The following is a 27,799-nucleotide window of genomic DNA, read 5'->3' as shown; positions in this document are numbered from 1 at the left end:
ACACACAAAGCTCAACATCCTTCCCTTACAGTAGTCACAAGTTCAGGTTTCACACTGAACTTCTAAAATCCTTCTGAGGGCTTCTTGATAGACCCAATAGGTGCATATATGGCATATTCAACCTCCAGTTCAGCTCTGACCTCTTCTTCCATTTGCCTCTCACCTACTCCTCTGGAGTCACAGTTATGGAATCTTCATATTCATTCATTGATAAACATTCATTAAGGGTCCATTGAGTTCAGAACATTGTCCATGGTGTCAGAAGGGATCTTAAAATATAGAATGTGAGAGGTAGAAAGAACCTATAAACATTGATAGAAGACACCAGAGAGATTGTCAGTCAATAGATACTTATTAGGTGTCTATTATGTGCCAGACACTGCATTAACAGTAGGGGAATAAAAAAAGATTTTTTTTTAATTTTTAAAAAGGCAAAAGATAGACTGTGTCCTCAAGGAGCTGAGTCTAATAGGAGAGACAACATAAAAACAACTATGTACAAACAAGATCTATCCAGGATAAATTGAAAGTGATCAATAGAGAGCAGGAACCCAAGAATGATGTCTCGTAGATGGGGTTTTAGATGAAATTTGAAGGAAGCCAGGAGTCAGAGATGAGAAAGGGGGAGCATTCTCGAAAACTCTGGACAGTCAGGAAAAATGCCACCTCCCTGATTTTATAGATGAGAAAGTTTAAGTCTTGAGAAAGCAGGGGATTTGTCCAGTCACACAAACAGTAGAAGTAGAACTGAAATTGGAACCTACCTCACCTGCCTTCTAGTCCTGGAATCTCTCCCCTAGACCACAAAGCCTACCTTAGACCAATACTATTTACTGTAAAACCCTATATTCTTATGCCTCTTCCTTCTTGTCTTCCTTTTAGCTTCTTGCTTTGTGGAAATAGCAGTTTGACTTGCTTTATCATCAACAGATGAACACAAACAAAAGCACTCTTTATAGCCTTAAATTAAGCCAGGGGGTGAGGAAGGTTTGTCTGCTTTTTTGTTTTCGTTTTTGTTTTTTAGTTTTTGCTAGGCAATGGGGTTAAGTGGCTTGCCCAAAGCCACACAGCTAGGTAATTATTAAGTGTCTGAGGTCAGATTGGAACTCAGATACTCCTGACTCCAGGGCCAGTGTTCCATCCACTGCACCACCTAGACGCCCCAGTTTGTCTGTTTTTGTGGAGCTTTTTTTTCCCCAAAAAAATCTGGCCTCAGACACACACACACTTGCTATTTGACCCTAGGCTAGTCACTTAACCCTGTCTACCTCAGTTTCCTCATCTGTAAAATGAGCTAAAGAAGGAAATGGAAAACCATGCTAATATTTTTGCCAAGAAAACCACATATAGAGTTGGGAATAGTTAGACACAGCTAAAATGATGGAATAATAAAAACTATAATTTCCAAATCCAGCCTCAGACACTTAGTAGTTGTGTGATCCTGGGCAAGTCACTTAACCCTGTTTGCCTCAGTTTCCTCATCTATAAAATGAACTGGAGAAGGAAATGGAAAACCACTTTTATATTTTTGCCAAGAAAAATCCTAATTGGAGTTAGAAATAATTGGACACAACTGAAACAAATGAAGAATAAAAATTATAATTATATGGTTAGCAGATGGATCTAGGAGTCAGAGTCTATGAGAATCTTTTTTATTTAGGTTTTTACAAGGCAATGGGGTTAAGTGGCTTGCCCAAGGCCACACAGCTAGGTAATTATTAAGTGTCTGAGACCGGATTTGAACCCAGGTACTCCTGACTCCAGGGCTAGTGCTTTATCCACTGCACCACCTAGCCACCCCTATGAGAATCTTTCTTAACTCCTCCAGTGACTCCTCTGTTCAGGTTAAGAAATAGACATGACTGTGAATAAGACTTCCTGCTACCATGCAGACGGTGTCCATTGAATGTCCCAAGGCACCCTTTAGTCCCCAGGTGATAATAACCCCCTTGTGAGAGATCTGTACTATTCAGGTGGGAGAAGCATTTCCAGCGAAGTTTCTTTATGTTCTTTGCCATTTAAAGACATATGGGGGGTGGGGAACTTTACAGCTCCTGCTACATCTGGGCTCCTCCCAATAGAACCAGAAGATTTAAAGAACAGAGGAAATTTAGGTCACCTGAATTTAAGATAAACAGGAACTAGGAAGGACCTTAGAAGTCATTAAATTCAACTATTTAATTTTACAAAGAAGGAAACTAAGGTACAGAGAGGAAGTACCTTGTTTAACATCACATAGACAGGGACAAAGTCAAGATTCTTATCTTCTAACTCCTATTGCAAAGCTCCAATCACTACAACACCCTTCCTTCTCCTATTCCATTCTATTCCAATGTGATGTTAAGAAAACATATCTTTTCCCTCCTCTGGAATATTGCTTCTTTATTAAGCAAAATATGATGAAGCTCCTTCTTTGGTCAGAAGACTATCCCATACTGATTAAGATAGCAAATTTATATGACATTGTCCCTGTCCTCATGGATCTTAAACTTCATTGACCCAGTATCTTTCATACAAACTTCCCAGATTGCCTCCTACCAATTCCAACTATTGTCTTGTTCAGCCCTTTGGGATCAAGCAAGACAGTGCTTCTCATGTATTTGTAAACAGTTGTGTCATTATTTCTCTCCTCAAGGCTTCTTCACTTTCTTTAAACAATCCTTTTTTTTTCCTTCAGCTGAAGTTCACTGTTGTTTGAGGATGATAGCTGTTTTTTAATCACTTCTTTAGAGTTCTATTGCCTCATTCAACAGACTGTCCAAAGCCTGTGAACATCAACCTTTGAGATGATAAAACCAACTTTGTTTGGGTTAATTAGGTTTAGGACAATTCCCCAAATTCTTAGTATACATGATGCTCAAGAAAATTTGTCAATAAACTGAGTTTCCATTTCATGCTTTCCATAGTTGGATTACTGGGAGGAGTATAAGTGTATCAGGAATTGTAGGATTTCCCCATTCTCCCCACCCCGTGACTCTAAAATCTGGTTTCAGCAACACCTGCTCCCCTTTTTGGAGTCTAGAATTCAAATTCTCTCCCTCCCTCTTTGATTTCCAATGCCACAGGGTTGTGGTCCTTTGAGAACCAATTCTTCTCAAGTTACAGATAGTGGTTTCCCCTATTGGCCCTGCCCGAGACAGCTACATATACTGTCTCCTGAAATTTGACCAAGTCACAATCTAATAGGATATTGAAGAGATGTCAAGCCTTAATATGGCACAGATGAAAGGACATTGGCCTGCATTGATGTGCTAACATTCCCTTTGTCCCTGTCTCCTTTCCCTGCATGGTGACTTGCTTGATTGAAAATGACCTTCTTTTGCATCTCTGCCTCTGCCTGGCTGTATCATCTCATTTCAGGTGTAACACTCCAATGTCTTTGTGTGCAGGTAACACAAGAGGACACACACCATAGGTACAGGCTGACCCCAGCTGCTAATGTTCATTGATCCCACAAAAGCTTGATATTTGGCAAAATAATGTTCCTGGAGCCAGCCATCCCATAGAACAGAGAAGGAAGGAGATTGAGCCTCTGTAGTAGGAAATGGGAGCAGAACCAGAGCTGCTGGGAGTTAGAGGTGGAGGGGAAAGGAGAAGGAGTCTAGGAACCTTGTGGTAAAGTCCGACATAGCAGAAGGATTGTATCTTAACATCATTACTAAAAGAGTCATTGTGGAGGAGTGGAAAGAGCACTGGGTCTAGAGAGTCTTGGAGCAAAATCCTGCTTCTTATTGCCTTTATGACCATTGGAAAGTTATTTCCTCCCTCTCTAGGCCTCAGTTTCCTCATCTACAAAATGGAATGGTTGAACTAGAGAAGCTCTAAGGGTCCCTTCCAGTTCTCAATCATATAGTCTTATAATACAGATCTAAACATTCTCTTGTAGGACAGATACATGAAGGAAAATCTTTTGTCTTATGTTTGAACATATAAATGTGTGGAGCTTCATTTTTATCTTTTAAAGCAGCTAAATATACTTAAAAATAACCTTTTAGACATTATTTTAAGATTTAATGTGATAGATAATTAGGGTTAGTTGATAGAGAGCTTGAAATCAGGAAAAACTGTGTTTAAATTCTGTTTCTGAGTTTGTGGTCATGGTCAAGTCACCTTTCCTTTTCAAACTCTGGACATCTCTCAAGTCTCTAATTGGAGAAGGATCTGACCAACCTTGACAGAGGGGATCTCCTAATCCAGGGAATTCCCCCAAATCCTGATCCCCAAAATAACTCTCAGAGGCAGATAATGTCTTTCATCAAACAAACTTTTATTAAACACCTCTGTGTCAGGCGCTGGAGATTTAAAAAGTAAGAAGTAGAGTTATTATTATCCTCATTTTACAGATGAGGAAACTGAGCAACAGAAAGGGGAAAAAACAGGCCCAAATTCACACAGACAGAAACAGTCTTTGAAGTCAGGTATCTTTCCTGACCAACACTCTTTCCACTACACCATGCTTCCTCCCACTTCCTTATGACACTGGAGAAGTCCACTTCCTTTGAGAACCAATCTGTTTTTGTTGTGGCAATTGTTAATTTGCCAATATGAAGTATCAGAAATTCAAAGAGCTTGATTTCCCCCATTATATAGTATTTCATTATAGACTCTATACCTCTTCACTTCCACAGTATGTCTAATTCCTATAAAATGGCTGTATAAGGTAGTAATCATTACCTTAATTCGAAGGCCTCCATGAACCCTAACAAAATGATGGAGCATTTGTTTATTTATTTTTTCTTTATTTTATGTTTATTTATAATACATGGCAATCATCTCTAAACCTAGCTCATTGCCTCCATTCCCACATTCCTTCTTAAAAACATGTGAAAAGATTATGACTTGGGTCCCAAGGATAAAACCTGAGGTTGATACTAAGAAAGGAGTAGGTATAAGGAGAGGAGCTGGGTACAACAGTTTGGTTTCATGAGTTTCGACAGCTCCTGTTTTTTAATTTTGAAATTAAAGAATAGTATTAGTACATGGAAACTCTTCAAGTGATCCTGTATTTATCACCACTTAGGTTTATGGTAGATATCAGCCCCTTTCATAGGTACATGGAAAGCAAAGGGAACCCATCTAGTTCATTTTTATCCCAGCAGTTTATTATTGCCCTATTCTTTCAAATACTCCAAGTAAAAGTAATTCATAACTCTATCTTCTCTGAGCACAATTATATCTATATGTCTATATATATACACATATATCTGTGAGACAATCTGCTTACCACTGAAGGAAAAATGAGATGTTTTAGAATACATCTCAAAATTGCTGATAACATGGAATCTATAATCTATATTGGGTGAAGGGAGGGGAAAGAGAAAAGAATTTCAGGATAAAGTACATAAAGTCCTAGGCCTGGAGTTACTAAATTATTATATAAGGGCCTAAGATACATAATAGCTGTGTGACCTTGGGCTTATCATTTTATTCTGTTTGCCTCAGTTTCCTCACTTGTCAAATGATCAGTATCTTTGCCAAGAAAATTCCAAATGAGATCACAGCGAGTAAAACACAACTGAAATGACTCAACAACAACAGAGGAGAAAAAGGGGTACTTTAGTAGTATTCCCACAGAAAAAGCTGGGAAACACAGATCCCTTTTGAATTTGTTTGGGTTTTTTTCTGAAAAACAATTAGAATCATAATATGTAATTTATCATGAATTAAGAATTTTCTTAAAAATAATAATAACCTGGCATCCAACTTGAATTTATTTGCTTTAGTTACACTATCTCATGTTATCCTCATAACAACCTGTGAGATATTTAATGTGAATATTAGAATCCCTATCTTACAGATGAAAAAAAAAGACTCAGAGGGGATCATAATAGTCTTTCTCATTTGTATAATGTTTTAAGTTTCACAAAGTCCTTTATCCATGGCATATCTGTGGGATAGCAAGTGCAAGTGTTATTTTTTTTCCATTTTCCATTTAAAAAAAATGAAGGTTCACACAAGTATAGTTTTTTGGTCCCAAATCACTGAGATTTGAACCTTAGGTTCTTGAAACCAAACTCAGTGTTCTTATCATTCAAGCACAGCTTCTTTATCCAAAAATATGTTGCCTCTTGAAAAAAAAAATGACCTTTGCTTCCCCTCTATAAAGTGACATGACATCAATTGATAGCATCTTTAAAATTCCAAACCTTGACCCCAAATCAGTGGTTATTCAAGCTAACAGAGATACTAAATTTCTCATTATATGATAAATCCCAGTCTTTAAACAAGATTGACATTAGGGAGTTGAGAACATAATCTCACTCTGATATGTCATGATTCCATGATTGAGTAATACCAGACTCCTGATAGCGAGCCATCCACAAAGAAAGGCCAGGCTTTCTAAGGACCCCTCAGGCCTGACAACTATCAAGTTTCACTTGTGTATCCCATAAGCCCTTATCTTTGAGCTCACCATGTGGTATCAGTGACTGTAATAACCCTACATTTAACCTCACAATAAACCTGTTGGGTCATGGCAGTTAGAGCGCCTTGACCCAGATGGGAAAGGAGAAGCTATGCAGGGATCTGGAGAAGCTTACCTTAAGCAGAGGAGTATTTGACAAGATGATGGACCCGGGAGATTTCACTGCACAGAAGGTATTGATGCTAAGTTAGAGAAACAGCTTGAGGGTAGAAACCTAAGAATCTCCCAGAATCTCAAGTATCATAGGGACAGTACAGGTTACATAGCCCAATCCCTGATCCTGATGCATGGAATCCTTCAGTAACATCCCTGACAGGTGGTCATCCAGACAGGGTCCATTGACCTTTCCATACTTAGCACTATGTGGTCTCTCACACAGGTGCATACCAAAGAGGCAAGAAGATGTGGTCTAGGATGTAACTGTTATTGCCACTGAGACAAACTTTCACATTTCTTGTACCCAAATAGATGCCCCTCAATATTACCAGACCTCCACAGCTTCACTGTTCCATTATGATGATACTTAATCTCTCCTAGCCCTCAGTTTTTCCAGTTGTAAAAGTGGGGTGGAATAGACAACCACCAAAACTGTTTCTAGTCCTAAATTTATGATCGTATGCTAAAGTGAAGTTTTCTCTGAATTACTTCTTATTCTCTTTCCCTCCTTCATGGAAAACCAACTCTACAAACAAAAATGGAGTGAGACTGCTGAAAACCTAAACCAGTTCTGATTCTTGAGGCAGTTAACACATAAATAGTTTTACAACAGCATAAATAGTTAACAAATAATAAATTGAATCAAATGGCAGGCAAGCCTGGGATTATTGCTCTCACCTCATCTGCCACTGTACAACTGTTACTTTTACCTTCATGTGACAACCTATCCAACCTTCATTTGAATCTTTCCAGTGACATGGCCCTAATCAATGCAGAAACAGTCTATTCTTTTGTGGAAAGAACAGGAAGTTCTTCCTAAATCTGCCTTACTGTAACTTAAGGAGAGTGGACTCTTATTGCTTAGTTCATTTCCCAAGCACAAGTTTACAGTCATCAAGAAATTTCCCCCAACCAAGTAGAAAAGCTATGATGCATGCAAGATGTAAATCATAGCATCAGATAGTTGATCTGTGGTTCATCTTTTTTAAAAAAAAGTCTTAGAATACTGGGATTTCCTTGAACCATACTTTGAAAACAGCTTCTCTGGAATCAACCAGAATAAAGGAGTTGGGATAACATATCTTGTCTAGTTCTAAGTCTATCCTAAAAATCTTCCTGGGTGTCCTCCATAGTGCTTCAAGTCCCCAAAAAATTACTTATGGGGAATGAAAGCTGTGCTATCAAAGTCAAACCCTCTTAAAAATTCCATGAACTACAAAAAAATCACAAGTAGGATTATACAAAATGAATGTAAGAGCTATAGAAGACTCAGAAACTTATCTCATACACCTTTGTATCCTCCAGAGCAACCAGCACATCCACACTCAATAAATTGTTGAATGAATGGGCATTGACCAAGACTAATGACAGCTTCACTATCATCATGGTTAGGAAAGACTGAGTAGATAGATGAAAAAAAGTCAGTAAAAGACTGAGGCCTCTTTTTCACCATCACTGCTAAATGGAGATGCAACTTGGAACTACAAATTTTTTTCTTTGTCAAACATGGAAGAGACCCAAGAGATCATTTCATCCTAATCATAATATCACTCTCAATTAAAATATATTCTCCAAAATGATCATCCAACCTCTATATGAAGATTTATAGCATTAGGAAATTCAATTTTTCTCAGAATTAAGCATCCTATTGTTGTATAGCTCTATTTACGAGGTATTTTTTTCTTTACATTGAGTCAAAAATTGACTTTTTCATACTTCTGCCCATTTGTCCTATTTCTTTCTGGAGTCCCTCCAGAACAAACCTCATCTCTATTCTCTACAGTGACCCTTTAAGAATTATTATTATTATTATTATTATTATTATTATTATTATTATTATTATTATTTGATGATGATAATAATTAGTATTAGCCTTGAGGTTTAGAAAACACTATAGAAATATCTCAGTTGTTCAGGAACAAGTTAGAGAAACATTTTTAAAGCAATTGTAGGGATAATTGTTTTTAGCTCTTCATTGATAGGTTTCATCTTTAAAAAGAAACTTCAAAATTTTAGTGATGCTATCTCAAGTTATTCAAATCTGTCTTTATGACTTCACAGAGAATAGATATTCTCTTAGGTCCCTTCCAGCTTCAAGATTCTATAATTCTGAAGAGATGTTATCTTCTACAGTATATATTATCTTCCATGAGAACCTTAAAAGAAACCGCTGAATGATTTTTCATTGTTTTTTTTAAATTACAACTCCAGATTGTTTGTAAATTCTGAATTCAGGTGACAAATATTTTGGTCCAGATAAATTCATAGTCAGTGGGGAATTGTTGATGATGTCCTACTAATTCCACCACCATATCATAGTAGAATAACATAGTAGAAAGAGGCATTCAGAAGTTAGCTAGTTCAAACCTCATTGATGGGTTAAAGCAATGTCAAAGCAGCAACAGGCCTAATCAAACTGCTTTACAACCAGATTCAAAAATCACGCAAGAAACTTTGCATCTAATGAACAAAACACACAGCATTTATGAGATGCCTATTATGTGTTAGATACTACCTAGATTCCAGAGATACACATACAATGAATATAGTAACCCCTACTCTTAAGGAGATTATATATTCTCTTGGGGAAGCCTGCATATACACATAAAAAGGAGAGTAAAATATAAGAAAAAAATTGAATACAGTATAGGGAGGGGGCGCTCACAGTTGAGGGGATCCAGGAAGGCTTTTTGTAGAAGTCGGTATTTGGCTTGAATCTTGAAGGAAGATGGGGAATGGGGCTCCTATGAGATGAAGGCAAGGAGTGAGTGCATTCTAATCATTTAGAACAAGATACTATAAAAGCACATGGCACACCCTATATGAGGAACAGTAAGAAACTCAGTTTAATCCATTAGAGAATGCCAGAGGTTTTTTTTTTTTATCAAAGTCAAAGAATGCTTATGGGTGATGATTAGATGGGGGCAAGAGGGGCAGGAGAGGAGGTGACCATCCCTCTGGGTAACTGAAATGGAATGAAGAAGGAAGTCATGGAGACACATTTAAACAACTTGTCATGGATTTGAGGTAGTATCACCAGAAATATTGAAGTCCCCCTGTTGAAGATAAAAAGATGATGGTTAGCTAGGTACTGCTAGTCTATACAGTATGTGAAGAAAGGATCCTTTCTAATGAATGAGGTCAGGGGACATACACTTACTAAACAGGAGCTTTTTTATCAGTGAATAAACTTATTAAAACATTCCTCCAGACAACTTCCTGCAGTGTGTTTTAAATGATCAAATTTGCATATATACAGTTTACATACAGCATTTCAAGACCACAAGTATTCTTTGTACAAGAATAATGATAATATTTGACATTTATATAGTATTTTACTAAAATCCTTCATGAGCCCATCTTTGAAGTAAAGAGGTAAGTTTGTCCCCATTTTTCTGATATGGCTCCCAAAGATTAAACAACTTCCTCAAAGCCACAGATGTGAACTCTTGTCTCTACGTAGTCATGACTCCAGATCCCTTGCTCTTTCCACTTTGCCTCAGTCCAGGGATACTCTTTTTTTCCTATTTGTTAGAAATGTCCAATAACTTATAATTATGCACTTTATGTTTACAAATCACTTCTCTTTGTTATCTCCTTGAACTCTCACAGCTACCCTGTTGGGTAGGAGGGCAGGGGTGAATATAGACCCTTTTTATAGACGTAGATTCTAAAACTCCAATTGATTGATGACAAAGGTCACATAAATGGTAAATGGCTAGATTGGTATCTGAGTCTTTTTGACTTGAAGTCCATGGCTTTAGCCACTAACTGCTTCCCAGTGCTCACCTCATTATGGCTCCCATTTGTCAAGAGATTGGAGGTTTCTAGAGTCCAACCTGTCTTTCACCCTTCCAGGAGGGCATTGACAGCAAGATCCAACTCTGAGGGGAATGCACACCTGCCTTGGACTACTACTGCTTCTGCTCCTCCCCATACTTGCCTTCCATTCATTTCCATCCATGTGTGTTTGATTTCTTGCTGTTCTGATCATGTTCCCAAAGTCATAGTGGATGGTGAGAAACCACTCTCCTGGGGCTCTGCTCTTCTGCATAGCCTCTTTTTCTTAATGCTATTCAGATTGATACCCTTCCTTCTGGGACAGAGGTTATATGCTGATGTTGTTGGCCAAGTTTCCTCTTCCTCTATAATGCCTGCATTGTCTTGTGACAGACAATATGGTACTTATTCAACCCTACCTTAAATGTCCTGTCTTTTATCTCCCAAGCTCACTATCTGGATAAGGTAGTGAAAGGTATGGTCTTCCTTCCTCTATTTTCCTGTTGTCTTTGTGTGTGTGTGTGTGTGTGTTATGAATAATTGTATAGATAATAATTGATATACATCCCCATGGTCCTACCACCTCAAGGTTGCCTTAACTCCATTGTAGACTCTAAGATCTCAGTCCCATTGGGATGGTATGCCTGGAGCACTATTCATTTCCCAGGTGCTCTGGCCTCTGTGGAATGCTACCACCACATCTATGTCCTTTATTCTCCATATCCCCACCCCTTCTTCCTTTTCCACCCATCCTTTTCCATCCTTCCCTATCCCCTTCCTCATCTGACCAAGGTCATCAGAATTGAAATATTGGAAGCTGGGGTGTGGGGGGGGGGATTGAGAGGGAAATAAATCTCAGGAGAATGGAAAAGATCCTAAAGCAATGTCTCCATCATTTTATGGTATGATTCTTTTTTTCCTAGAAAAAGAACTAGTTCTGGGATATTTTATCTTACAAATGACTGTTATTATGCTAATTGAGAGTTGTGGTCCCCAGACTTTGGGTCAGAATGTTTTTTATTTTTCTTCTCTTTTACCTATCAACGATGATTAGATAACTTCCGATCTCCCAAACAGATTTTATTTCTCCAAGATTCACTTCTTTGGGAAGCTCAGGTATTTGAGCACTAACATTTAATTGGAAGTTTCAGTTCATTAGCCAGTTTAATTTATGAAATTGTAATTGCAATGGCCAAATTGGCTTTTAATTAGAAATATTGACTGCCATTTCAAACTGTGGTAATGACTTGGAAGAAAAGTGAAGGCACTAAAATTTTTCATATGGGAGTTTCTTCTTTACATTAGAAGAGGGGAACAGTGAGCCAGGTTGGGACTAGTAATCAAATTACCTGTAAGTTTGATGGTAGCTAGATTGGCATTGTGATTTTCAGTGACCTGCTAATATTGCAAATGACTTAAATGCACTAATTGTACTTGGACAGCAAGTTTCTTTATCATAGACTCTTTTGACATTCAGCACTGGAAGAGAAACCTTAGCATAGAGAATTTTAGAAGTAGAAGGGCCTTAGTACAAGGAAGGTTAAAGTCTCACCAGATTTGAAGATGTCAGAGACTCTGTAACATCAGTTCATGAAACATAGAAAATTTGGTGTAAGATCTGGGAGGGATCTTAGAACCTAAAATATTAAAAAATATAATATTAGCGACAGAAGAACATTATGGGCTACCTTATCTAAACTCCTCATTTTAAAGAAGGGTAAACTGAATCTTTAAGAGAGGTTAGGTAATTTGTTCTAAATAATAGAGTAATGAAATCACAGAACTTGAGTTTGAACCTATATCCCCTATTTCCTAGTGCATTACATTATGATGCTTGGATACACAGAGGTCTCTGAATTAAGAGCCTCAGTTTCCTCTTCTGTCAATAAGAACATGTTCTAGAATCCCAAGAGACAAAAGGCTTGGAAGTACATTGAAAAGCATAAAATGCTTAGGTCACATAGTTGATCCAAAGCCATAACGAAAATTCAGGGTTCCAAGATCATTTATATCCCATACCATGTTGTTTCCTCAGATTTCCTTCCTTGACATTTTAGACTGTCGAGACTTAAAAAGCACTAAGACTTTTAGGACATTCTCTAGTTATCAGTACCTGTATCGTATCCTTCAATATCATTAATAATAGCATTATCAATATCAATAATTCCTCAACAGTCATATGCTTCATGAAGGGCATGGCCAAGTTTTAATTCAATCTTTGATCTTCCCCAGTGTCTAAAAAATGTTGTAGACTTAATAGTTGCTGAATAAATATTTACTAATTTTGACCCTAGATAAACCCAGTCTCATAAAGTAAAAGTGAATTAGCATAAATATATTTCTCCTATTTTTCCTTTGATAAGACAATGAGACATGTGAGATATTATCAGCAAAAATTGCTGATAGATGTAACTATCTTAGTTTTACTTAACTGCTTTTCTTTAAACAAGAGAAGGTATATAAATGGGGAATGGAGGAGGATATTCCAAAATGACCAATGTAAAATAAAAGGCATCAGTGCAATTAAAAAAAAACAACAGAAAAGTTTAATTCTCTTGAAACTTTTTAAAATAGTACATTCTGTCATAATATACAGAAAGAACCTTATGGTGACTTTGATCCAAACCTCTTCAGTTTATGGATAAGAAAATCAAGACCAGAAGAGAGTAGGTCACTTGCCCCATGATCACAGAGATAAAAAGCCAGGAGACAAACACAGGTGTTTTGTCCCCAAGTATAGTAGTATGCTCTCAACCACCCCATCGAGGTCCCTTCACAAGGATAAAGCTATAATGATAAAAGTCTATCAATTTGTAGAACATTTTATGCTTTTCAAAGTACTTCCAAGCCTTTTATCTCTTAGGATCCTTACAGTAACCCTCCAGAATAAGAAGAGAATGTGTTCTTATTGACATTTAACAGAAGAGGAAACTGAGGCTCTTAATTCAGAAACCTCTGTGTATCCAACCATAAGGGTAGATTTTTTTTTTATTCACTCATTCATTCACCACACCTTTGTGAGAGCACTGTAGTAGGAGTACCGATTTCTAAGATCCCTTCAAACTCTAACTTTCCAGGGCGGCTAGGTGGTGTAGTGGATAAAGCACCGGCCTTGGAGTCAGGAATACCTGGGTTCAAATCCGGTCTCAGACACTTAATAATTACTTAGCTGTGTGGCCTTGGGCAAGCCACTTAACCCCGTTTGCCTTGCAAAAACCTAAAAAAAAAAAAAAAACTCTGACTTTCCCTGTTCTAAGAGCCATTTGAGTAAGTTTTGGAATTGGGGTTAGAATGAGCTTTAGTAGTAGTTCAGAGGAAATTGTTTTGAGATCCAGTCCTATTTAAAAGAAGAAGAATTTTTAGGTCCCTTTCTTGTTCTATAATTCTATGGGCTAGGGTCCTTTCCAGTTCGGACATCCCCTAAGTCTGTGAATATGACGTTAACAGCCATTGTTTCTTTTGATTTTTACAACAGCCCTGCAAGGTAAGTATTGTTATTGAAGTGATCAGATGGTCAAGAATCACTTTTGTGGGCATCTCTGCTATCAGCAGCACTTGGAGGGAGAGGGGTGCACCTGCACCTATGTCTGTGTCTATGTCTGTGTCTTCTTTGAGGTCATGTCTAATAGAAAGATAAGATGTGAGCATAGATAATGTTAGGATCTTGTCACTTATTGGTTCTTTAGAGAAGCACAGAAAAAAAATTCTGTAAAATTTGAGCTGGGAAGTCCATAGAGCTATAGAATTAATTCCAAAGATCTTATTTTACAGCTAAAGAAACTGGGGCACAGGAAAATTAAATGGCTTGCCCATAAAGTCAGGTCATTCATCTCATCCTTTCCCATTCTTTCTGTCTCTCATTTCCCCTCCAGCAATGAGGAACTCACCAAATCCTAAATCAGTGTGTTAAAAATTTGGGGCTTCTCTGTTAAGAAGGGTAGGTAAAGGTTACTTAGAAGGAATTGGAGAATAGGAAAGAATTACAGTACAGAAGTATAACTGTATTATCATGATTTTTATCATAAATGTCAATCCCTTCTTCCTTCAGAAGGTAAAAATAAGCAAACCATACCTATGGTTAGTTAGTTGGTCAAGGGTCTTCAGATATGCAGAGGACAGAGAAGAAAGTCTTCAATGTGAGGGCACATTTTACAGAATAGAATGCTGACTGTGTTTGAGACAGGAGCCCACGGTTTGAATTTCTATCTTGCCACTTTCTGTGTGATACCCAGAGAGTCACGTCTTCTCTCTTGGCTGCAATTGTTTTCTCTCTAAAATGAGGGAAGGGGGCTTGGATCTTTAAGGTCCTGTAGAGCTCTGACATTCTGTAGTCTGTCATTTAAAGAGCTCTATTTCTTAGGAAATGTTCAGCCCTTTTCAAAGTTTAAAAGCACATTCTTTTGGTGAAAGGCCTGGCATGAGCCTTTCTAAAAGAGATGGTTAATGTCACTTTGGCTCTGAATAATTGATGAGTTTGGGGTTTTAATGAGCTTTAGTCGTGGTTCAGAGGCTTTGAGAACCATTTTGTCACTTTGAAAGAAGCTGCTTCATGCTGGTAACCAAGAGCAGGGGCAAATTTCTGAAGTAATAGTAATAACAGTTATGAATGGAGCTGATATTTATCTAATTCTATGAAATTACACTAATATCCTCTGATGCTTAATTGTGACTGTGATCCTGGGCTCCACCCCAGTGGATAGATGGATAGACCCAAGCACCCAAGACACTAAATGGGTTTTGACTTCAGCCCAAGTGTTAGACTCTGTATCAGATGTCTGTGAACCAGCTGGGCTAAGAGACAGACTCAACCACAGACGGCTGGCCACCAAGAGATGGCATTTCCCACCCACCGCAACTTATGCAGATTTTATCTATAAAATCATGAAGGGGATACAGTGTGCATGAGCAGAAAGTATAGCCAGAGGGGAAATTAATGGATCTTTCTTGTTTTAAAGCTTATGATGTATATCTTCTTATTTAACCCTTATTGCATCCACATCCCTGTAAGGTAAGAAGAACAAACTCCATTTAAAGATGAAGGCTTAGTGGACTTAAAAAACTAACCACTCCAGTGAATGGCAGAGCCTCAATTCAAATTCACTGCTATTTTTTTTTCTCCACAAAACAAAGTCCAAGATGAAAGTGGACCTAATTCCATTTGCAAGTGCTTAGTTTCAAAGAAATTCTGTAGAAGAATTCTAAGACCTCAAAAGTTATAAAGCCATAATACTGTCCCTAACAATTCCCTTTAAGTCAGTTTTAAGACTGTGTGGTATTAGCACTCCTATTGTAAAGGGTTTTTTCTCCAAAGCTCTTCCAGTTAGAATGCCTTCCAGAGTGCTACATTGAACACTTATTGACTAACATAGGCCACCTCCAACAGATAACATTCTCACCTGTGCTCTTTGGGAAAATCATAGAATCATAGAATGTCAGAACTGGAAAGGACCTTAGAACAGAGAATGTCAGAGCTGGAAGACATCTTAGAACAGAGAATATCAGAGCTATGAGGGAGCTTAGAACAGAGAATGTTAAAGCTGAAGTAGATCTTATAATAAAGTATATCAGAGCTAGGAGGGAGCTTAGAACAGAATATCAAAGCTGGAAGAAGTCTTGGAACAGAGAATATCAGAGCCATGAGGGAGCTTAGAATAGAGAATGTCAGAACTGCAATAGACTTTAGAATGATGTCAGAGCTGAGAAGGAGCTTAGAACACAGAATGCCAGAGCTGGGAGACACCTTAGGGACATCAAGTTCAATCCCCTCATTTTATAAATAAGGAAACTAGGCTTAAGCCTAAATAAAGAACACTTAAAAGGGAATAAACTTGGCCAAAGTCATGCCACTAGTAAGAGGCTCCTCTGAGACTTGAACCCAGGTCTCCCAATTTCAAGATCATTGTCATATCACACTGCCTCTGATGTTTATTAAGACAAGCAAAGGAAATGAACTGTTACTTATATCATCCCAATGATGATGATAATGCAACAGCATTTATCCCTGAATCATACTCTTATTTGTGCAGCCTCCCGAGCTTCCTGGGCCACCTGAGGATGCCCTCTGTTCAGAGCCTTGTGGAGGCAAAAAAAAAGCAATTTGCCGATTACTAATTTTAAAATAAGCCCTTCTCCCACAAGACCAATTTCTAGTAGAAATGAGGCTTAACTGAAAGGGAGTCCCAGTTGTCAGAAGAAAATTTATAAATGGGACTAATTGGGGAAAGGGAGGGGGTCATAGTGACTGCTCAGATCATTAACAGAAGTTGAATCTGGCTACCAAATCCAAATGGCTGGGCAATTACCCCCACTCCCATTCTCCACCCCCAGAACAGCTGATTCATTCATATTTGGATTATCCATGGCCAGACTCTGAGATGGGAACTCTTGAATGATTTCCCTCACCACCACCCTTTTTTTTTTTTGTTTAACCTTCTTCCGCTTTTAAAAGTCTAATCTGTCCTAGATGTTCTTCAAAGCTTAGGAAGATGGCAGCCTTGCCACTGACTAGCCCTATGATCTTGGCTGAGTCTCTTCTCTAAAGTCCTCTAAAAGATAGAGGAAGTGGACCTTAGGACTGGAAGAGAACTTAGAACAGAAAATGTCAAGGCTGGAATAGACCTTAGAATAATATTAGAGCTGGTTCCAAAGGTCTCCTCTAGCTCTAATTCAATAGACATTTAATGGCATTTCACTCTTTTTTTTCTAACATTCTATACTCTTAAAATTCTTTCCAGCTCTAACATCTTATGTTCTGTCTTTTAACATTCTATATCCTAAAGTCCCTCTAGAACACACATTCTCGGCCCACCATGTTTCAATTTCCTATGCTCTGACATTTGATGAATCTCTAAATCCAATGCTTCTGATACCCAGCTCAGGAGTGGATACCTATTAAGCCCTCAGGAAGTAAATACTTGTTAAATTGAGTAGAATTCACAAAAGCAAGATTCTAGAAGAATCACAGAATAGTAGATCAGGAAGGCTCCTTAGAAACAATCTAGCCCAAGTCATTTATTTTACACATAGGAAGCTATGATCCTGAAGAAAGTCCTACAACTAGGTCTGAATGAACCAGTTGTTCTGGGGGTAGAGAGTGGGCGCAGGAGCCCTGAAGAGCATTCACAGGTAACTGCCAAGTCATTTGGATTTGGTAGCCAGACTTAGCTACTATTAATGATCTGAGCAGAGATTACAGAGAACCCCATCCCCACCTTAACCGACTCTGCTTCTAGCAGAGATAAAGCAGTCTGAACAAAAATCAAAGTTTAGTAATATCAATAGCATTAGAGTCCTTATAGGGTTTTATGTAAATAGGATTATTTACCTGTGCTTGCTCACCCAAATTTCATGAAAAAAACTTGTAGTCCTTTCTCACTTTTGAGATTATAGTTCTAAAAGAGGACAAATATTATTATTTCCATTTTGTGGATGAGAAGAATGAGACACAATTATAAAGGGATTTTTTTGAAGCCTAACAGCTGATAGATGACAGATCCGGGACTCAGCTTTTTTAAAACAGCCAAATAAAAATGAAATCAGAATGTCAACATAGCAGATGCAGCCTATTTCAGTTTAGGGGACAACTTTAGCAATTTGGAAGTTTGTCTTCCTAATTTTGGGCCTAATTTTGCTCTTGAGGGCTGTGCAAAACAATTCTAATAATGCTTTGTCCCCATAAAAGCTTTTCAGATATATATACATATATATATATATATATATATACATATATATATATATATATGTATATGGAGAGAGAGAGAGAGCCATCATCCTCCTCAACCACCTCCCTGTCTTCTCTTCCCCAAAATCAACATTCTAACTCTTCTAAGCCATCCCTGAATGTCATAATCCCTAGTCTTTAGATCCTTGTTTTATTTTTCTTCAAATAACTTTAACCTTTGTTCACTCTCTCAGTCATTTATACATTCAGCATAAATAAAAACCATTGGGTTTGGATTCAGAGAGATCTGAGTATGAATCCTGGCTCTGTCTCTCATTATCTATGTGACCTTGAGCAAGGAACTCCCGCTTTTGATCATCATTTTCATCTTCCATAAAACAGTGACTTAAGAAGGAAGTTTAACATGCTGCATAAATGTCTCCTCAGAGATTCCCAGGCAGCTAGGTGCAATGGATATAGACTTGGAGTCAGTCACTTAACCCTTTTGCCTCAGTTTCTCCCTCTATAAATGAGCTGGAAAGGAAATGACAAACCAGTCCAGTATCTCTGCCAAAAAAAAACTTCAAATGGAGTCATCCAGAGCTGGACATGATTTAAAAATGACTGATGGTTTTCTAAACCTAAACCTATGGCTTTCCCATCAGTAATATACATAAACAATGATAATAATAATAATAATAATAATATAATACTTTTCTATAACACTTTAAGGTTAACAAAATATTTTCTTCAAAACCCCTTAAGATCATTGTATACCAATTATGATTCCCATTTTACATATGAAGAAACTGATGACCAGAAAAGTCCAATTAAATGTCTAAGAGTCTGCTCTGGACCAAACACTGCTTTAAGTGCTAGGAATACAAATAAAGACAAAAATATCTCTTATCCATTGGCACACAACTATAAATCACGCACAAATCCAGGGCTCAGTCCTTTTGCAAAAGTGCTAAATTTGGGAGCAGCTAGGTGGTGCAGTGGATAGAGCACCAGCCCTGTAATCAGAGGTACCTGAGTTCAAATCTGTCCTCAAACACTTAATAATTACCTGTGTGACCTTGGGCAAGCCACTTAACCCCATTGCCTAGCAAAAACCTAAAAAAAAAGAATTGCTAGATTTTATAAAACCAGGGGAGTTAGGAAGGAAAAGAAACAAAAGCAAATTCATTTTTAGAAAAAAAAAAATGTTTTTTTTTAAAGTAGCTACCCATATTCTTATTCTACCTCAGTCTACAAATGATTAGCTGAGAGATCTTGATATATCCCCTTCTCTTTTCTTGGTTTCTTTTCCCTCTTCTATAAAATGAGGAAGAAAGGTCAGAATAGATGATCACTAAGCCCCAGCCAATTGTAACATCCAGTACATCTCTGTTTGTGGTCTTGCCAGTGCTGATGTTTTGAATTCTCTTTTCTAAGCCCCACCCCCTTCTCTAAGGAAGAAAATAAACCCTAAACCAGTGCTTCTAAATATTTTCTACTCATTGTCAGTTAATATTTATGAAGTGCCTACTGTATGCCAAAGATACAGAAAAGGCACAGTCCCTTAAGGAGCTCACAATTTTATGCAACAGACCATGCAAACAGCTATGTACAAACAAAATAAATACATGATAAATTGGAGATAATCAACAGAGGGAAAACACTAACATTAAGGGGAATAGGGAGAGACTCCAACAGAAGGTAAAAATCTAGCTGAGATTTAATATAAACCAGGGAAATTGGGGGGGGGGGGAGAAAATGAGGAGGGAGAGAGTCCAGGCTTGAGGGACAGCTAGTGAAGATGCTACTGGTCAGATAACCATTACAGATCCTCACCCAAAGCAGAGCCCACTGGTTGCCAAGAATAGCAATTGTAAGAAATTGAAGGGGTCGTTTTAACTTTCTATCCTCCTGTGGTACTTTATAGTGTATTGCATATTATTCATCTGTGTAATATATTTTCTGGAGAGTACTTTTAAAAAATCTGGTTGATATAAAATTTTAAAGGAGGTCTATCTTTTTGAACTTCAATGCTCAAATGATTCATTCATTCATTCAGCCAATATTGACATGCTGCCTACTAGGAAAAGGGTTTTGCAGTTGCCTTCTGAGGGAGATGCAAAGGTGGATAAAACTGGGTCCCTGTTCTCAGGAAGCTTATTAATAGTGTATAAGAATAAGACAGGAACACCTAGAGCTAAAATAGAAATCAGAACACAGTAAATTCATAAAGTAGATAGAAACTAATTGAATTATAGTGTTAGGGCTGGAAAGATCCTATCCCACCACCTTTTTTTTCTCCACAGATCAGGAAACAAAGGCCAGAGTGATAAAGCAGCTTGCCTGGGGTAATAGAGGGAGTTAGTGGCAAAGTCAGGATTAGAATCTGGGCTGGAATCCTGAGTCCATCCTCACTTAGATGCTCTTTGTTTTGGGCTTTCTTTGGAAACTGGATTAATGTTAATATAAGTAGAGTGCCATATCACCCAGGGTACTGGACCTAGAGTTAGGAAGATTCAATTTCCTGAGTTCAGATCCAACCTTAGACACTTATGAACTAGGTGCCCCTGGATAAGTCATTTAACCTTTTTTCCTCAGTTTCCTCATCTGTAGAATAAATTGGGAGAAGGAAATGGCAAACTACTTTATTACCTTTGCCAAGAAAATCCCACTGGACTCAAGAAGAATCAAAAATAATGACAACAAAATAATAACATGTCGGCATATCCACATAATACCAATAAAATAATAACAATAATAGCAACAAAAGAACTTTTGCAATAGAAGTTTGTAAGACTAATTGTATACCAGGGAGCTGATTAGGTATTGACCTTCCAAGGACCTGGTGCCCATGTATAAACTATGAACAGGAAGAGAATATCCATTTCCTGGGTGGAAAGATCAGGGGAGAGAGACTACATGGAGAAGGTGACTTTTGAGATGAACTATCAGTTTTGTCCTTTCTGTAGATTTCAAGTCTCCTCTTCCCTTTAGTCTCTGCTCCCCAACCCTGATCCTAGCCCACTTACAAATTCAGGAACTGGGTCAATCTGGGAATTAACCTGTTTAAAAAATCTACTTGGTATAAAATCTTTTAAAAAAAACCCTATTAGACCACTCAGGAAATAATAATTTAAAAAAAGATTTTCAGTTTTTGAAGTGACAGCCTTGTGGCAATGAAAAAAGTCCATTTCTGTACCAAAGCTCATCTTGAATCAGCATAAAGGAAGTCACTTTGAGTATATCTGAACTTGAACTTCCAAGCATCTCAGGCTTAGCAGGAGATGGAGGAATCATCACCAAGGACATAGACAAAAAGCTTCCCTTCTAACCTTAGAGAATGGGCTAAGTGTCTATGAACCTATTCATTACCCAAGAATATATACAAGGAAAGATTAGCTCCTACAAGTCTTTAATTCAAAATAGAATCTAGGATGGAAATAATCCCTGAAAGCAGAGTGGCTGAGTTGAAGAAGTGTTATCTCAGAATCAGTATTTTAGGATTTAGAATTAGAAAGGGTCTTTATCACCCCTGAGGTAAAAAACTAGAAAGGATCTTAGAAATCCTCTAACAGACTATCATTTTGCAAATGAGGAAACTGAGGGGGATTTAAATAAATAAATAAATAGACAGGTATAAAGATAGCCAAATAAATAAATAAACAAGCAAATAAATAAATCCAGGGGATTTGAGTGGTTTTATTCAAACTAGTAAAAGAACCAGAATTTGAAGTCCAATTCTCCCAACTCCAAACCTAGTGTTCTTTAGCATTAATCACTTGACCTCCCTGAACCTTATTATTCCTAACTTATAAAAGTTAAAAGTGATAAGACTTACATTCCTATGAGGAAAGCATTTTGGAAATTGCAAAGCATTATCCCAGTGAGAGCAAATGAATTGGGGTAAAGAGTTTCTTATATGAGAATTGTTCATCAATGTTGTTTCTTCAATCGTGCTTCTCTTTTGCAAAAATAAATAAAATAGCCACCTCTGAACCTTGATCTTTTGCTTTGCAGAAGGCTGTCCTGGTTTGTGCAATGGGAATGGCAGGTGTACCCTGGACATGAATGGATGGCACTGTGTCTGTCAACTAGGCTGGAGAGGTGCAGGATGCGATACCTCCATGGAAACCGCATGTGGCGATAGCAAAGATAATGATGGAGGTAGGTTTTGGCAAGTGGGACTCTTAATTATAGGGGCAAGTAGCTGCTTAGGGACTTTACCCAGGATCTACCCCTTTAGCCAGAAAGGGTAGTTGAAGAAGGCATTGACCTTTGGTGTTGATTCAATGGAGAAAAGTGTGGCAAAAGCAAATTGCTCCAACCCAACTAGAGTATCCTTTGCATGGACAGAGAATAAGAAGACCAGGATTAAATACTTTGTGTATGATTAACCTTGGCAAAACATAGAACATAACAAAAATCATAATAGCAGCAACAATAATAACTGACATTTATCTAGTTCTAGCAGATATTAATTATTTTGAATTTTTGTTGCTTTTAGTAAAAAGGTGGGAATAAATGACTGCTAGTGTCTTTTTTAGTTTCCACATTCTTGTTCTGATAGACTGTGTATGAATTTGTCTCCCATCTCTATTATAAGATTCCTTCTGACTCTAATATTCTTTGTTTTAAAGGCCCCTCCATATCCAGTATTCTATGTTCTATCCTGATATATTCTGGGCACTAACATTGTCTCTTTGAAAGATATTTCCAGTTTAAATGCCTAAGATTTTAATTCTTAGTTATCTACAGAATTATCTAGATCATGGTATTTAACCTTTCTCTTTCAGAATCTCACCTTAGTAGATGGGTCTAAGATACATAGTTTTATCTTCCTTGTGATGTAATAATTTAAAAAAAAGATGAAAAATGTTTTAGAAGGCAAATTACTGAAACTTTGATTTTATCATCATCATTATTATTATTATCAGTGTTATTATCCAATTAGTTTAATCTGATCCATATCCTGCAAATACTTAAGGAATGAAGTTCTAGGGGCATTTGTGAATCATGCATTTTTTTAAATACAAAAGTATACTGTATATTATCATATGGTATCAAACAACTGAAGACAAAGGGAATGACCAGATATGAAGAAAACTTAGAGTCATGTAATGCAAATCATTCTCACCACAACATTTAAGTTGGTTAGTCTTTGAGCATTTATTAAGGACTCATTAGGTGTTAACTACTGAGGATACAAAAAGAGGCAAATGCAGCCCAGATAATCTATTCCCTGAAGGAGTTCACAGTCTCATGGGGAAGACAAGAAACAAATATGTACACTGAAGCTATATAGAGGATAAATAGGAAGCAATTCATTGAGATAAGGCACTGAAATGGAAAGAACTTAGGAAAAGTTCTTGTAGAAGGTAGAATTTTAGTTGGGATTTAAAGGAAGTTAGTATTGGAGATGAGAAGGAAATGTGGGGGATGAAGAAAACATCCAGAACTGAGAAATGGAGTGTCTTGTTTGTGGAGTCACATGGAGGCCATTGCCACAGGATTGAATAGTACTTGGAGAGAGAGCAATATATACAAGATTGAAAAGGTAAATGGGGGCTAAGTTATGAAGGGCTTTGAATGACAAATAGATCATTTTGAATTTGATCACAGAGGCAATAAGGACTCCCTGTAGTTTAGTGAGTAGGGGGTGAGGTGACCTGATCTAATCTATGCTTTCAGAATATCACTGTGGCAGCTGAATGGAGACTGAATTAAAATGAGGAAAATTGAGGCGGAGAGACCTACCAGGAGGCTATGGCAGTTGTCTAATAATGAGGTGATGAGGGTCTGCACCAGAGGGATGACATTGTCAGAAGAGAGAAGGGGGTAGATTTGAGATATGGTGAAATCTGTGGGTCTTGGCATCAGACTGAATATGGGAAGTGAAAGATAGTGGAGAGTTGATGATGATGCCTAGGTTATGAGTCTGAGGGTTTGGGAAGATGTGCCTAAGGCAGTAACAGGGAAGTTTGGAAGGGGGAGGTTTTAGGGGGAAAGATGATAAGTTCAGTCTGGGGCATGTTGAGTTTAAAAAATCTACTGGATGGGGCATCTAGGTGGCACAGTGAATAAAGCACCAGCCCTGGAGTCAGGAGTACCTGGGTTCAAATCCAGTCTCAGACACTTGATAATTACATAGTTGTGTGGCCTTGGGCAAGCCACTTAATCCCATTTGCCTTGCAAAAACCTTAAAAAAAATCTACTGGATATCCAGTATGAGGCAGGTGGAGATACAAGACTAGAGATCAACAAAGAGGTTGGGCTGGACAAGTGGATTTAAGAATCATCAGCATAGAAATGGTAATTAAATCTTTGGAAGCTGATAAGGTCACCAAGTGAAGCTGTGGAGAAGAAAATGAGAAGACGGCCTAGGACAGAACCCTGGTGGACCCATTTGGTGTGCCACAATAACCTTAACAAATTACATCCAAGGGCTTCTTGACCACCAAGAATAGGGATCTCATTCCTTCCTGAGGCAGCCCATTTAGGGGCAGTTCTGTTGTTTTTCTCATCGAGCTTGAATCAGCCTCCTTGCCATTTCCACTCATTGGTCCCAGTTTTGCTTACTTGAGTCAAACAAAGTAAATATAATCTTCCCTTCCCGTGATAGCTCTTCAGATACTTAGAGACAGCTATGATAGTTCTAAGTTCCCTCTTCTTCAGACTAAACATTTCTTCTTGGATAATTCAGTCCTCTCCTATCTCATCCTCCCCCATTTATCTAGATCAGTATTGTCAAATTCAAATAAAATGTATCCCAGGGACAGCATATTGACTTAGAAAGTCACAAATTCACATTATCTACATTGTGTTGTATTTTTATTTATTTTATTAAACATTTTTCCAATTTCATTTTAATCTTGCTCAGGCTGCAGGTAGTTCTGACTGATTGATCTAGATAAATTCCTCAGTTAAACTTCTCAATCAGCTTTCCTATTGAACTTTGTCTCTCACTGGAAGCCCAACTTCTGAGTGATGAACAGTAAATAGGTAGAAAGCACCCTGGCCTTAAATTTATGAGACATGAGTTGGAAACCTGGCCATGCTACTCAAGAGCTATATGGTCTTGAATATGTTTCCTCTTCTGTAAATTGGAAACAGGAATGTTTATATTATCTGCCTCCCAAGATTGACATATAAGGAAGACTCTGCAAGCCCTAAACACCTGCATCAAAGTAAGAGGTATTTTCATTAAATGAGAATCAGCATAGTTTATTGAAAATAGCTCTGGACTCAGAAAGATTCAGGGCATGACATTCCTCATGGTGTTCTCTGGGCAAGTCACTTTGCCCCCCTGAGCCTCAGTTTTTTTCATCTTCAAAATGGAAATAAGAATATTTATTGCTACTAATTTCCACAAGTTATTTTAAAGAAAGTGCTTGTGAGCAATCAACCAGTGGGCAGAGCATGGAACTTGCAGTCAGAAACCTGGTTGCTTCTGAAAAAGTCATTTAACATGTTTCAGCCCTATTAAGTCAGATGTTTAGAAAGCATTTATAAAACATTTATACTGTGATTACAAAGAAAGGAAAGACACTATCCCTCTTTTAAGAGACTCACATTACAATGCATATTTATTAAAGCATATAAACTCTGTGAAATATATATCTGGTGTAGATGGAAGATAGTCTCAGAGAGGAAGCACTAGTGGGGAAGGAATGATGACAGCTAGAAAAAGCCTCCGGCAGAATGTGGGGTTTTAGCCTCAGTTTCTTCATCTAGAAAATGGGGATTAAAAATGGGGCTCTACAATGCAATCCAATATGTATTAGAGAGCTGAGAGATTGTCCTCTGACTTTTTTTTTAATCCCCAGATTTTAGCATAGGATCTGGATGATAAGGGATGCTCAATAAATGTTGATTAATTGATTGAGACCTGGGCAAATATAGACCCTGAAATTTATTAGCTCTGTATATCCTGTACATTAATGCAGGGTCGCTGTGAGGGTGAAATGAGATAATATGCAAATCACTACATAGGTGCTTGCTGGTATTATTATTTTAATTAATGAAAGGAGTCGGGCCATTCACTCTAGTAGGATACTGAATTCTGTGAAAATATTCTTATCTGAGGGGAAGTAAACCCTAAACTGCTGTGTGAGTCTTCATCCCCCGGGTTCCCAGATCTTTTCTCTGAAGCCCTAAGCAAGCTGTTTCACATCTGGAGAAGCAAATGGAGCCAAATGATCTGAATAAATATAGGCAAAGCACAGCTTCTCCCCCTCCTCCCTGCCGGGCCAAGAGCATAAGTCATGAAACAAAGGTCATTCATTCCCTTGAACGAAACCAGAGACCAGTTTCTATGTCTTCTTTTTTTGTTTTGCTTTTCTTTTTTGACTATTTACAACTGATAGTGACAGTAATAACAGTCATCACAGCAGGGATGAAAGGAAGACAGTAAGTCCAGTCAATTCTAAAATCCCAAAGTTCCTGTGGGAAAGAACAACCCCCAAATCTTAGAGGAAGAGTCTGATCCGGACCCCAGGCAAGCTAGACACATTCAGCATAGACAGAGACCCAACTGCTGAAAAAGAGGAAATAGCATGGAATAGGAGAAGACCATCACCACCACTATCCCCTTACAAGAAAATGATGGAACACGATTGATTTGTGGGAAAAGGGTTGATGGGGTGGAATCCTTTACCAAACAGTTTTGTCACTGATCAGTCATTTCAGTCATGTCCATCTCTTCATGAACCCATTTGAGATTTTCTTAGATACTGGAGATTCCTCCTCCAATCATTTTACAGATGAAGAAACAGAGATACACAGGGTTAAGTGATTCGCCCAGAGTCACACAGTTAGTTACTAGTGTTTGAAGCTGAATTTGAACTTGGGTCTTCTGGACTCCAGGCCAAGTGCTCTATCTACTTAGCTGCCTCATGCTGCTGGAAATGCTTATGAACTAATCTTCAGAGGAAGACTCATGGCTTTATAAATTATTCGAGAGACTGTCAAAAGTGGAAGAAAATATTGATCAGGGCATGTCAGAGAACAGACTAAGCTTAGAACATAGAATATCAGAGCAGTTAGGACCTTCAAGCCTCTCCCAGCTCTATATTTTCTCTGATTTGTCCTGCCTGTCTAGAATGTTCTCACTCCTTCTCTCTACCCCCTGGATTCCTTGGCTTCCTTTAGGTCTCAACCAAAGGATTTTAGTCTTCTGGAAAAGGCCTTCCTCAATCTCCTTTCCTGCCTTCCCTCTGTGATTTTCTCTCTTTTATCCTGTACATAGATTGTACAGACTTGTTTGATTATCATCTCCCCACCCCAACTCTGAGTTCCTTGGGATTAGAGATTGTATTTTGTTTTTGTTTTACTAGCTCTTAGCACCAGACTAACCAGTGCTAGGAAAGATATGCTAATTGACTACCCAGAAGGTAGGATGTTAGTCACTGAGGCCATTAGAACATTTATTCCAACACCTCATTGTTTTACAAATAGAAATGGCAGAGAAGGCAAGAGATTTGTTCCAGAAGTATGTAGCCATTGTTGGAAGGTTAGCAAAAGTTGTGCTGAATCATTTCAGATATATAATTAAAAACAAGGGCTCTACAATGCAATTCAATATGTATTAAATAGAGAGTTGAGAGATTGTCCTCTGACTTTTAATCCCCAGAGTTTAGCATAGGACCTGGATAATAGGGGGTGCTCAATAAATGTTGATTGATTGATTGAGACCTAGGCAAATATAGACCCTGAAATTTATTAGCTCTGTGACTTGTCATCTCTTCGGAAGTCCCTGGCTTCCTTTAACTAAATTCCTACCC

General features: G+C 38.0%; 1 protein-coding gene across 7 annotated transcripts in view; it reads left to right on the top strand.

The window, feature by feature from the left end:
* Nucleotides 1–27,799, top strand: part of TENM4 (teneurin transmembrane protein 4) — a 1,252,272-nt gene that overhangs the window by 1,081,874 nt on the left and 142,599 nt on the right. For all 7 annotated transcript variants that reach the window (XM_074216997.1, XM_074217000.1, XM_074216995.1 and 4 more), the window contains one exon: nucleotides 22,038–22,184. In XM_074216997.1, the coding sequence (XP_074073098.1) occupies nucleotides 22,038–22,184 (147 nt within the window). The remainder of the gene's footprint in view (nucleotides 1–22,037; nucleotides 22,185–27,799) is intronic.

Source organism: Macrotis lagotis, chromosome 1 (genome assembly GCF_037893015.1).
Source record: "Macrotis lagotis isolate mMagLag1 chromosome 1, bilby.v1.9.chrom.fasta, whole genome shotgun sequence".
Lineage (NCBI taxonomy): Eukaryota > Metazoa > Chordata > Mammalia > Peramelemorphia > Peramelidae > Macrotis > Macrotis lagotis.
The sequence above is the reverse complement of the archived record's forward strand: the minus strand, read 5'-3'. Positions and strand labels throughout refer to the sequence as shown.